Source organism: Armigeres subalbatus, chromosome 2 (genome assembly GCF_024139115.2).
Source record: "Armigeres subalbatus isolate Guangzhou_Male chromosome 2, GZ_Asu_2, whole genome shotgun sequence".
NCBI lineage: Eukaryota > Metazoa > Arthropoda > Insecta > Diptera > Culicidae > Armigeres > Armigeres subalbatus.
The window spans coordinates 342,518,076-342,532,192 of NC_085140.1; the positions used below are offsets into that span (position 1 = coordinate 342,518,076).

At 37.6% G+C, this 14,117-nt stretch overlaps 1 protein-coding gene across 6 annotated transcripts in view; it reads right to left on the reverse strand.

The window, feature by feature from the left end:
• LOC134212860 (serine/threonine-protein phosphatase 6 regulatory ankyrin repeat subunit B-like) overlaps positions 1–14,117 on the reverse strand; it is a 224,217-nt gene that overhangs the window by 26,296 nt on the left and 183,804 nt on the right. For all 6 annotated transcript variants that reach the window (XM_062691111.1, XM_062691107.1, XM_062691106.1 and 3 more), the window contains one exon: positions 11,138–11,831. In XM_062691111.1, the coding sequence (XP_062547095.1) occupies positions 11,138–11,831 (694 nt within the window). The remainder of the gene's footprint in view (positions 1–11,137; positions 11,832–14,117) is intronic.

The window sequence follows — 14,117 nt, forward strand, 5'->3', positions numbered from 1 at the left end:
CTTCATTCTTTCCTTTTGCTAACTTATTTCTTCCCTCCTTTTCATTGTTTCTTCTTTCTTCCTTCTTTCAACGTTTTTTCCTTTTCTTTCTTTCGTCCTTTCTTCTTCTTTCTTTTCTTCCTTTTTTCTTTCTTATTTCCTCCTGGTTTCTTCTTCCTATAATTTTTCTTCCTTTCTTCCTTTTTCCTTCTTCTGTTTTTAACCTCCTTCCCTTCATTGTTTTCTTCATTCTTGTTCCTTCTTCTTTCTTCCTTCTTCATTCTTCCATCTTTATCCTTCTTTCTTCTTCTATGTTCTTTCTTCAATCTTTCATCTTTTTTCCTCCTCCCTTCTTCGTCTTCTTTCTCCCTTCTTCTATCTTCTTCTTTCCTGAGCAGCACACATGTTGTACATAGATCACAGTAGCTTGTGTGTGACCCTATTTAGTCACAATTAGGTTGGTGTAACCAGTTTCATTTGACTTGTGCTGCTTGGGTTCTTCTTTCCTCCTTCCTTCTTCTCTGTGCAATTTTGATTATTTATTATATATTATTTATAATTTATCATTTATTATTTATTAATAATTTCATTCCATCAATTTTAGCCTTTCGATACATTTCAGCCTTCTGATACTTTCAGCCTTCCGGGATTTCAGCCTTTCGTAGGACACCCGTAGGATGCCTATGCCGAGAACTCCTACTAGATCTATTTGTAAATCATTAACATTCATTATAGAAATAGATATGAATCCAGAAAGAAACATGGATATTTTATTCAATGCGTACGCCGCCATTACTGAACGCAAAATACTCTATTATATAACATAACAATCAACAACAGACATAATTTATTTATTTATATTAATGAATGGTTTGTAAAATGGCTAGTTGAAGCTATTCATATTGGATGATTAGTTATTGGAATGTATTTGGGTTTTCTTATGGTAATCTGAGTCCTACACATCAAGCAATTTTGATTTGGATCCCCATATTCTTTGTTTCAAATAAAGCAACATCCCGCTGGAGCACAGAGATCTTGATATATAAATCAATTTGTTGTTACTTACTTAAAGTTAACACTACAAAAATATGAAAACTCGTGATATATGGGATATTGGGGCAGAACGAGCTCAATAACTACATACAGAAGTGCTCCACATCCATAAAACAGGATTCACTGATATCCTTGGAAAATTCTCTTTCGAATGAGTCCTGTATGTTGTTCGTAAAGAAAGTTATCAATTTTGTCTACCATTGAAATTGGGTCTCCCCACATGAGCAAGACTCAAGCTAGGATTGTGGCTAACTACATCCATACATACATACATTGAAATTGGGTCTCCCCAGTTTGTACTGGTTTATCGAGCTCATGAACGGCAATAGCAGCATCAGCAAGAAGCTGTAGCAGAACCAGCTGAAGATCCGGCCATCCGTCCAGGTAGCCAAGAGGGAACAAGACCTCCTTATCAGAAAACCGGATAAAAAGGGGTGCGGAAAAGCGGAGATAGGTACCCAACCGCAAGAAAGCAACGATGGCGTAAGAGTCACTGAACAAATGATAGCGCGGACAGAGCTAAAATACGATCAAATAGGGCAAGACAGCATCAGACAACAGAATAATAGAACTGGATGCCAAAAGAAGAGTAATCTCCATTAGCAATGGTGGTTCCGGCATCTCTGATAAACAGAGTGGCTGAACGGCACAGACTCCTAAATCTAGACCAACATTTGAAAAGGGCGTAACAGCCAAAATTTATTCCTTCTGATTCCTTGACCACATATATAGCTATATATGTAGACGGAGAATCAGAAGGAATAAATTTTGGCTGTTACGCCCTTTTCAAATGTTGGTCTAGAAATGTTCCAAAAAAAGGAGAACAGAGAACGGAGACGACAAAGATTATCTTCATCCAATAGAACGACAGCATACGAGAACCGAAAAACCGAAAGTCGGTGAATAGGAGGAAAGTCAGAACTAAGAATCCTCTGAAGAAAGTTTCGAAAATAAGGGACAGAGGGGAAACTTTGCTACTCAAGGTCAAGACGGATAAGGACAAGTTCGCAGACTTTGTCAAATCAAAGATGCTTTCGGTGTTAGGGACGATGTCTACAGTAATAGACACATCGGGGAGGGGGAGATAATCCTGCTGCTGAAGAAGGGAGCCCAATCAAACGGCGTTGCGAACAAGGAGCTAGCACAGCAAGTCCTAAAGGATAACGTGGAGGTGAGGACTTTGAGCACAGACGTGACCCTCCGGTGCAAGCAGGGCGAGGTAACTATGGTGGAGGACTTTATTACCGCTGTCAGGTCACAATAAGTTATTGAGGTAGTGTCGTCGCTGGTTCGTCTGACACTATTTGTTATACAGTGAGCTGTCTTGATATTGAAATGATATTTCTGTGCGAATTTGTGATATTGTTGCCTGTTCTTTTATCTCTTATATAAATCAAATCCATATCATGTTTTGTCATTATGTTCATGGCTTCTACCCGGGTAGCCTTTGATATTAGACGAGCGAAGAAAGGCATGGATGGTCTGCATATAATCCACATCACAATCTAAAAAAACACCTCGAATTTGACTGAAAGGTTGTTTACCTCGGACCACAATGGAATCCAATAGATGCTCCAGAGCGCCATTTTCCAAGCTGAAACAAACTACCTGATCGATGTCAACACTACCAGCTCCACCCCTACATTAGTTGCTATCAACAAAGCCTCGACTTAACCCTTTCAGGATGACTTTATTTACGTAGATTTGACTACAAATTTGGGTTTTACATGTGATTTTGCCAAAACTAGTGTAGAAAGAACAGAAAAGGCATTTACATATTTTTTTAGTATGTCCTATGCCATCCAGACTATTCTGGAGTACATATCCTAAAGTGCATCAGAAAATATGTCCAGAAACAAAATGTCCTAAGCCGACATGTATGTCCAAAACTATTCACGTGATCACGATGCATAAATTAATCGTGTTTTGAATGAACGTAAAGTGTTTCAGGTTCTCCAAAACTACCTGAAGTTCAGAACATGTGATCTACCCAATCAACATCCCAGCAGGTCTATTGAGGCGAAAGAATTGTAATAAATTATGAAACAAACTGCAATAGGCTTTTCCGGTTGTCAAAACGTCTTGGAGCTTGAATATATGATCTATCCGATCAACCAAGATCTAAACAATATATCCGTGTCCCTGCTGGTTCATTGTGCTGAAAGAATTACACTCATTGCATTTACAAGTAACTAAAGGTCCTTTGTGCTTTTCCAAAACGTCCTAGAATTTAGAACATGTGATCTATCCTAGTCATGAAAGATTTATCCGTTCAGAGCTAACATCCCTGCAGGTAAGATAAGATTTCACTAATTACTTTTACAAGATCTGATCCTACAAAACTGTCCCAGAGTTCAGAACATGTGATCCAGGGATTGAACTTATCATTTCATTATCATTTAGTATTCAGTCAATAACTCATTTCAGAGGCGGAATTCCGAAAAGTGTTGTATGGCGGACTTCTAGTGCTATTTTCCCTCTACTAATATTCAGAGCGCGAAACGCTAGTATCACATAATATACTAAATGATAATAACACTTATTATCATTTAGTGCAATCATTTATACTAGCGCACAGCAAAAAATGTTTAAATTTCAACGACATGTAAAGAGGCCTAGTCGTAAAAACACAGTAATTGAATTTGTTATTTGATTGAAATTTCCATCGAAATCAATGCACATATTAAGAGCATTGAAAAAGATATAAAAATACATGAGTCATCATTCATTTTTCAATTGATGTATAAGTAAAACAATATGCATTTAATTCTCCATCAATAAAACTTTAACTTTACACGATCGTACAAATTTCAACCCGTATACTTCACATGTGAAAACAACACGGAAGCGGAACTTTGTTATCGCATTATTATGAGATCAGGAGTATCTGAATTGTGTCTCGAAAACGGCTTGTTATTGAACAAATTTAATGTAAACAACGGTTTAACTACGTGAATGGTAAGAATAGTTTTGTTGAATTTTATTCAATTACTGAAAATAATTTTTTTTGCAGCCTATTCGTTTGACTTTGCAGCCCAGAATTTCAGTTTAAGAAAGCTCCGCGCATATGTTTTGGATACCGTATCGCTCAATATGATATTGAATCGATTAATTGTATTTAATGTAATTGTAAATATTTATGTTTTCAATTGAGCGTCAAATAAAACAGTGAAAAATGAAACTTCATGCAATTTCAAGATTAATTGTATTTGGAAGTGGGCAGTGGAATCATGTAATTTTAAATGCGCCTGTCAAACAAAACGTGTAAAATTCAACGATCTCAAATGAATTTTAAAGGGATGTACCGTGCGGGACCGAAATCCGTACAGCACCGAAATCCGTCCACCTCATGAGATATCATTAAATTAAAGAAGGTTGAAGGTGATTAATGAAGAAATGATTTATCTTATCCTGTTCAGAAACTTGGCAGTAAGCTTTTAGGGCATAGAAATGGAAAGAAGGCTTTGAAATTAAAACAACAAAAATCAAAAACAAATCTCCACCCACCAAACGCGGAGTTTTTGCCGCCATTTTGTTTTCGGGTAGAGCATAATTGCACCAAAAGTAACTGTTTTTTAATTACTAATTGCGAATCAATAATCTTATGTATTGTAATATATGTAAGTGGAATACAAATCGAGGGGATCGCTTCTCAAGGTGCGTATCGAACTATTTACAGTGGTAGTTTAGTCAATCAGAATGCTTCAATTTATATATTTAGTTAAAAAATAGCTGTACGGATTTTGATCCTTTGATTCGAAATCCGTCCACGGTGGACGGATTTCGAGTCAGGAGTAGTTGATTTTATTCAATTTTATCATGTTTTTCGTAGTTTTAAATGAGTAAATGTAAAACACATCAAAAGTAGAAGCCTTCATGCTCCTGTTCCTTTTGAATCGGATTGGGTATATACCAATTATGAGTATATTGCTAGAGACTTAGTTGATCTGGTAGATCACGTGGACTATATTCCTGAGAATTGATCACTGGCTTGACGTTCAAGATGACTAAACCTCATAGAATGTTCAAAATTTTCATACAATGCGGTATAGGAATCAAATATGTCAGATTCATTTGCATGCTCTCAGAAGCGAAATCTTCTCAAGTTTTCGGATATTCAGGGTCTTAGGTCTTCAGGGTATAGTCACACTTGACCTCCGATTTCCTGTAAAGCCAACATCCTGATGAACAACAGCTAGGATCTAGCTCTCTTCTGTGATTTTACACAGCCAACCTAAAACGCTGGGCATACATGACCCATCTGTCCCGAAAGGAATAAGTTCCCACGTCTGCGCCACGCTCGCTCAGAAACAGAGCACTCTGACGTACTAATGGGAAAACTCGTTGCTCGAGGCTTATCTTACATAAACTTTTCTTTCATGTGCGCGAGTCCGCCTTCTCATTGCCATAGATTTAGCAATGGAATGGGACATAAGGATGAAAACTCATAAGGCTTAAAACGGAACGCTGACGAAAGGCTTAAAAATCGCAAGAAACTGATTTTAATGGAAAAAATCACATTTAACGTAAATGAGTGCACAAAGGAAAATAAACCAAACTTTTCTAACGATTTCCTGTTCACTTTTTATTTCGATACATAAGTTTCGTTTTTTGTCCGTATACTGTACAAGAAATTTAAAGGTAGCGTCGAAAGGAATAAGACTTAATTTTTTGTTCTTGGTTCGTGCTTTTAGTTTTTGATTCTTGCCATATTTTTCTTCATATCTTTTGTATCAATAATTCTTCCTTTTCTATCCTTCGTCCATCCTTTTTCCATTTTTCTTCTTTCCTCTTCTTTTTTCCTACTTCCTTGTTAGTTCTTCTTTTTTTTTCCTTTTTCCTCCGTTTCTCTTCTGTCTTTTTCCGCCTTTCAATTTCCTTGTTCTTATTCTTTCTCTCTTCTTTTTTCTTCTATCTTCCTTCTTTCTTCTTAAATTTTCTTCCTCCTTCTTCTTTTTTTCTTTCTTCCACCTTTCTTCTTTTGTCTTCTTTCTTTCTTCCTTCTATCTCTCATCTATCTTCTTCTTTATTCTGTTTTTCTTCTTTTTTCTTACTTCTTTTTCTACCATTTTCCTTCTTCCTTCTTCTTTCTTCCGTCTTCCTTATTTCTTCCGTCTTCCTTCTTTCGTCATTCTTCCTTCTTTATTCTTCCTTTTTCAATTTTCTTTTTCTTCTCTTTTCCTTATGTCTTCTTCTTTCTTTCATCTTTCTCTTTCCTCTTGTTTCCTGTTTTCTTCTTCCTTTTTTCTTTCTATTTCTCTTTAATTCTTTCTTCCTTTTATTTATTTTTTTTAGGAGATTACCTAAGACTGAGACTAATTTATTAGAAATAAGTTAACCGCCGATGAAAACGAACGCAAGGCGGAATATTTCTGAAGATGACCGAAAAAATATCAAAAGTTAGTTTTTATTTCACCGAGAAAAACCAATTCAAGTTCGAAAGATCAACTAAGCGGTGATCGAAACCTGTTGAAGGTCTTTCTTCCTTCTTCCTATTTCTCTTCTTTCTTCCTTCTTCCATCTTTTTTGTGTTGAACTTAATGTAAAACTTAAATAAACACACAAAAAAAGATTTGAAAAAAAATTCTTCCTTCTTTCTTCTTCCGTCTTCCAACTACCTTCTTTCTTCTTCCCTGTTCTTCTTTCTTACTTATCCTTTCTTCCTCTTTTTTTCCTTATTTCTTCTTTCCCATTGCTCTCTTCCTTCTTCCGTCTTCCTAGTACCTTCTTCCTTCTTCCTTGTTCTTCTTTCTTACTTATTCTATCCTCCTCCTTTTTTCCTTTTTTCTTCTTCCTTTTTTCATATTGCTTCTTTCTTTTTCATTCTTCCCTTTCTTCCTTCCTTCATCTTCCTTATTCCTTATTTCTTATTCATTTGCTCTTCTTCCTTCTTTCTTATGCCTTTTCCCTTCTTCCTTTTCTTACTTCGTCTTTCTTTTTTCTTCCTCCTTCCTTTTTGCCTTTCTCGTATACAAAGTATACGTAAAGGCTATAGGATCCAAAACCAAAACCGAACTTTTGATAGAAGGCTCGGAGACCCATAGTGTTATATACCAATCGACTCAGCTCGACGAATTGAGGTGATGTCTGTATGTATGTGTGTGTGTGTGTGTTTGTTTGTGTGTGTGTGTGTGTGTGTGTGTGTGTGTGTGTGTGTGTGTGTGTGTGTGTGTGTGTGTGTGTGTGTGTGTGTGTGTGTGTGTGTGTGTGTGTGTGTGTGTGTGTGTGTGTGTGTGTGTGTGTGTGTTTGTGTGTGTACAAAAATGTGAGACACACTTTTTGGTACTTAGCATTATTCGATTTGCTCGCAACAAGTTGCAGTCGACGCGGATTGCGGTCTAGTTTTTTTTGTCTTTATTTAGGAGACTTTCAGCCCGAGGCTTGCGGTCTAGTTGTTTCCTATTGAAAATTGGCCCGATCGGTCATTGCGTTCCAAAGTTATTGAAAAAACATTGTTTTTATGGCAAGGGTCCCCTTGAGAAATTTTTTTTCAAAACGAAAAAGGTTTTTTTTAAGATTGCAGCAATGCATTCAAATGACCGCAAATACATTTGAATTGATGAAAAAAGTAAAATCCATCCCCTTAAAGTGCTATTTCGATCTCTCTTATGTGTTTTTCTTATCTTTATTTAATGCGCGAGAAAGGCACCACCAACGCTAGGTGGATTGATCTGGGTTTTTACTTTCTTTCTTCTTTTTTCTATATTCTTTTTTCTATTCTTTATTCATCGTACGGGTGGGATTCATTGCATTTCAACATTTTCGGCCTTCTTATTTTTTACAGCCTTGTGAGATTTTCAGCCTTTCGAGATTTCAGCCCTTCGAGATTGCAGTATTTTGAGTTCAGTCTTAAGCCCTCAGTACACTGTTTGTCATGATGACAAATATTTGTCAAGTCAGTCTGAAATCCATGTCGATTCCTCATCAGTCTGATAGATGTCCGGATAAACTTGACAAATATTTGTCAATATGACAAACCGTGAACTGTGGGATTTGTGAGTATTCAGCCTTTCGTAGGACTCCCGGGAAGACCAAATAACGCATCTGCTCTTTTATGTTTGTAAGAAAGTAAGATGCATGTTTGACAGATTTCATCGACCGCTCCGCCTCGATAGAACTGACCAGTACTGGAATTTATTATTTTCAATTAGAGAAGTCACGCGATGTTTACATATCTGTCCCTTTTAATATCTATAGAAATGCAAATGGTGCATGGCATGCTACAAAAATCTCAAAAAATATTTGTTCCATAACAGGGCATGAAAGTGTGCTTTATTTTCGTGAAAAATTATTTAAGCTCTTTTAGAGGAATGTCTTCAACTGTCTAAGACAAGTTTAGTACTTAGCATTAAATTCTACTACGTTTTGTTATCTTTACAGATAGGCTTCGTTTTTGTGTTTTGTTTGTATTGACTCGACTTTTAATTTTGTGTTTATTGTGTTTGTGTTGAATTCACATTGAAAACACCGAAACCAGTAGATCTGTTAATGCGGGAACTATCCGTGAAATATTTGTTTCAATGCAATTGACGTGTTGATATTTTTCAGTAAAAATAGGGAGAAAAGAAAGATTTCGAAGATGATTAGTTTTTTATCTAAGTTTTCTAAGACAAGTGTTTTACTTGTTCAACATTTGATAAGTATTCTGAGTGAGAGTTCCCAGAAGAGTCACTCTTGCAAGTATCTCCAGGCCCATATTATGCGTTGAATGCATGCAGCCAAGCAATACGCAAAAAAAGGTGGCACTCAGCTGCTGAGAGGCAGCAGTAAGAACCGTTCTCTAAAATAGGAGGAATAGTCGTTCCATAGAGTTCGATATACTCTTATGGAACGTACACACGGTCAAGCAGTTTGACCAACATTGACTCCACCTCTCGTTTATTCAATCATTCATCAAGTAATTATAAATCAAAAACTGGTTAATGTAATCTTACAACAGCATGAGTTGTAAAAACAACCAATTTAGTTTTTTTGCAGAGAAAACTCGATCCCTAAATGTCTGGCCTAAAGAATCAGGCTATTTATGGATCTTTGCAATGGTCCTTGCAGGACATTTACACATTGACCTCTTAGAGAGATCAAAATTGTTGACATTTTCTACATCTTTAAGCTTTATAAATCAGCACGTTCATAAGATTAAAGTTTAGTTCTAAGGTTGTATTCAATAAATATTCTCAGAATGTTTTGACTGCTATTGGAGTACCTTTCAATGATTTACTTGGCGTTTCAGTCTGAAGTAGTTTCAGTCAAGAACTGGCTGTGTGTATAGACTAGGTAGTGTAGTATAGAGAGTAGCATAACTTCCTTCTGTTGAACAATAACGTTATGAGACCGACCACTTCCTCTTAGCTCTTAGCAAGGCTTTCTTCAATAGCCGAATATTTGTAAAATATAAAAATAGTTTGAAATAGTAACATTGGTTTAATAATTCATTTCACTTACTTATTTATCTATCTTGCCAATCAATTGTGGATGTGATGATACTACCGAAAGTAAATAAACTCCAATGCAAACTACAACGTGCACTAGAATTTGGACAAGGTTTTCAAACATTCAAAATTGCAACGAAAATCAATCGAAATCAAACCGAACAAAGACATCGCAATGGGTGCATTTGGGTGCCAGCAGAAGGTCATGCAAGCCAGAATCCTTCCACTCCTGATGCGATCCATCGCCATTTCAGCCAGCCAGCAGCAGCCATGAGGTGGCAATCCCTCGAAGCCCCCTTTTTGTATTGTTTTGTACATGCATCAACGCAACTCAGCGCATCAACGGCTTTTGTGAGCGTGTTCTGGTGGTTCGTCCATTCGCAGCCTTCCTATTTACATCGCCGACGGTTTTCAAAACAATCTAGATCTAAGGTTTGGTGCAATTTTAATAAATTCAAAAATGTGAAACAAGTGAAAATTTGTCGGTAACAAAAGTGCTAAGGAACAAACGGGAAAAATAAGCTTGTTCATGCGCAGTCAGACCAAAGTTGCAAAGTAGCATCGAACATTGAACGTATGTTACAGTATGAATGAAATTTTGCTAAACATCACCATCACAGAAAAGGAAAATCATACGCAACGATTGAATCTTATATTGGCGGTTTTTGATCATCGAGTAACTTACATACACCGGACAGTGACAGTGTGGGGAACGCGAGATGCCTTAGAAGAGCAGTTACTGAATTGAGAACTGAGAACTGAAAATGTCATTCCAACTCATAGAACAGAAAGAGTAATAAACTTGGACAAGGCAGTTGGGTGCAGGTTTGAGAAACACTGATGAAATCGTTTCCGATTGAGAAAAGAACACTGACAACAGAGGCCGGGCCTTGACGAACCGTGCAGAATCATTCGTCACATTCGCTTTGTAGGTTTAGGTTTTGTGGTGATCAAATATTTGAGGGTAAAATTTTGATACTCGTCCTATTTTTTCAAATTTGTGCACGGTGATACAAATTCGAGAAAAAATCTTAATTTCTAGATGATACGGAATATTTCACGTTTTTGCAGCTTGGATCACCGTGCACTGTTCGCAATTTTCAGTTTTCAAAGTCCGTTCGGGCATTGAAAAATCGGTCACTTACTGTCGGTTTTGTGTTTACGACGATAATCAGTTATGGACTGGCCAGCGGCCGCTCGTTTTATACGCTCAACCTCGTCGCTATGATAATCGCTGTTTTCGTCTGAGTTGAAAGCATCTTCTGCGATAGGAAAGTTGAGAGAATGTTAAAGAGTGGTGCCAGGGCCATCGTGGTTACGTGGCGGGAGCGATTCTGAACCGTGAGCAATCGTTCGCCTTCGGGGCAACGGAAAGTATGCGCACTTCCGGTTAAGAATCACTCGAATCTAAAAATGAGGCTTGAAGTATAGTTGTCTGAATAGGATGAAAATGAACAAAATGTTAAAAGAATAAAATTGTTAAAGATTAAACTCGAGATACTACCTGTTACAGAGACTCTAAAGATCATGCAAATTTGGAAATAATATGGTTAATCAATCTTCTTATTTTCGCGCATCTTGTACCCAGGTTAACATGGTAAATATAATGTCATTATTATCAATGCGAGCTTTCACTCACGCACAATACTTACGACCTTGAACATCAGTTAACTTACCATCGCTGAAGACTTCCTTATTCCTCGTCGACAGAGGTAACCGCCGTACCTCGTCCGGACTAAGATTATGAAACGACTGGTTCAGCGCCACGATGTGCATCGAGAAGCCAAACACGAAAATCGCCAGCACAGCCAGAAACCGAGCCAAATCCTTCAGCAAATCTCCGATGATGATGGCCCACGGGCCGAATAGATGATGGAACGAGAGAAAATCCAGAATCTGCACACACGCCAACAGGAACGATAGGGCAAATAACTGATTTCGGCAGTACAGCAACGTTGGCCAATAGGTTTTCTGCACGTAAAGCATCCCGGACACGTGCACCCCGACCCCGATGATCCCAAATAGCAGCACCAGTACCTTGATACTTCCGAGACCGGATTTGTCGCTTGGATTGGTCAGCTCGAACAGCAGCAAACCGCTGAGCCAGATCAACAGGCCCCACTCGTACCAGTAGGGCAGAAGACTGGCTCGCACTACCGGATAGATGGGCGTAATGCCCACAATCATCAGATGGATCATCAGGTAGATGTGCGATGTGAGATAGGACATGAACTTGATGATGGGTACTTTATAGTAATTGTGCCCCAGCGGCAGCGTGAAAATGATCCACACCGGGGGGCACACGATGAAGCCGACAAACAGCAACATTATTCGCCACGCCGTCCAGTTGAGCGTGCCTCGCCAGAGTTCCTGTCCGGATTAAAAGAGCATGAGTTGGAATTGGATACAACAAGTTAAACAAGTTAGGTCTGAACAAGACTACGCAAAAAAAACTTTAATGATATATTTTGTACCACAGGAAGGTGTTTAAGAATGAATCACTGTTGAAAAAATCTTGTGAATTTTTACCTATTACCTATGTGGAGTTAAATATGGATTAAATCCGAAATTTACGCATTTCGTGGGTTTTGATATGGTCAGAAAACTGTATACCCACCATTACTCAGCGTTGAAATTTGCATGGCTACTAGTTTTCGTTATATATTTTCGAACTAAACCAAATTCAGGGCCCGGTAGAGCCTGCAGGTTTTTCGAGGCTTTTGAAAATGACGTTATATACATGAAAATGGCGCAGTACCACGCAGCTTCTCAGGGCACATGAGTGTACTGCAGATTTACAACGATGTTTTGTGGTGCGCATTGTTCACTTTTTGTAGCTTCGTTAGTTTTTGTGGCGCTGTTTAAAAATAGTGCCTCAATTTAAACTCCAAGTTGGTTAGATTATTCAATGTGTGGAATGGAAATTTGAGCGAAAGTCGTCCGTTGAAATACGTGAAGCGAAAACTAGGTTTGATGGAGGTGCCAGATTTGAAAAGGTCTGCTTAGTGTTTTTATTTCGATTTTTAATTGAGGTGAAGATCAGTGCAGAAGCATTTTCAAATGGTGAAACGTATAAATTGCAATTAAATATCAATTCTCAGTTGCAACCTTCTTCTTTGCATTGTTTTTTATGGTACGAGGAAAAATAAGTCCAAAATGTAATAGCTTCAGATCAAGATACAATTTTCGATCAATTCTTCCTCGCGGGAGAACTAGTAACAATTGATAATTTAAATGGAGGTTAACTCGTGAATGGTACTCAACATTTGTTTCGTCCAGGGTGGGACGACCCTACGTTGTGTTAACTTTTTCTCCAGGATCCAAACGACGAATAAGAACAACTGCTTGATGACTTCAACTGATGGATTTATTGCCTCCGAGAGGCAGCGTGCCAGCTCGGTGGTTACGATAACGAAACTGTACATTACATGGAGTGTGGAGTCGCCTTTTATAGGCCACTCTTAGTACGGCAAAACAATTAATTTTATATACCACAATTATTGGGGACGTGTGCACAAACATTCAAATTAAAAGTCTAATCGGATTTACAGCGCGTCAACTGCTACGTAACGCTAGCAGTTAGCGCGATAACAGAGAACAACGAAAAATAGACATGAATAGCCGTTGGACGCATAAATGTCACATGTTACATTTTTTACATTTTTGAGGTTTTGATGTCTAACGTCATAATTTGATACGTGTTTTTGAAATATTTTGTCAAAACATAGGTTTTATTCTAGAAATAAATGGACCCATATTTGTCACACTAAAAAAAAAGATATAAAATAAAATTTATTATATATATAAAATTATATATAAAATTTATTCAAAGTATGAAACAAGAATAAAAATTAATCAGGACTTTCTTGCTTCGTCGGACGATCAATGAAAAACGATTTTTCCTCTTCGGTAACAACAGGTTGAACCACTTTCATTAAAGAAGTTTTTTTTTCTTCTTCAATTCCTTGAGGAGCATTTTGCCAACGTACATTTGTATGAAATCAAAATAGAATGAATCCTTTACAATCAACATTAATTCCTTCTTGGAAAACAACTAGCAGTATTTAAGGTCTTTACTGTTGATATTGTTTGCGTATCCAAGTTCATAACGACTTTTTTTTTCAAACACCACTTTTCGCATAGAATCCACTTACGGGCGTGGCTTGCAGTGGTTTATCGCATACTCCAAAACGGTGAGCATTGAAGAAGTCAGTTGCTTGCATATGAAGTACGTCAACATTGTTCTTTGCATTGCCAACCACAGACTTGAAGTTTTCATAACTGACGCCACTTTCATGCCGCATTTGGGAATCAAACGCCCCATGGAAAAAGTCAGCGGCCTATAACGTATGCCCCTGATTCAAAGTTCTCCAACAATATGCGTTCGACTTGAATTTCATTACTGTTTATGAGTAGGGTAATGTGATGGAATAAATTCCAGTTCTTATTTTGCGAACACAACAATTATCCGACCAAAAGATAATTGTCTTCAGGACAGCGTACTTCATATTAACTTTGAAGAAACAGCTAAGGATTTCGTTGGCTGTGCGACTGACTCGGACCAAATGCACGCAGACAATGGGAATGCTCATATGTAGGGACAAACAGGCTCAAAGTTTTCATTAAAGACCAGCAGCCTTTACGAGAAAATAATGC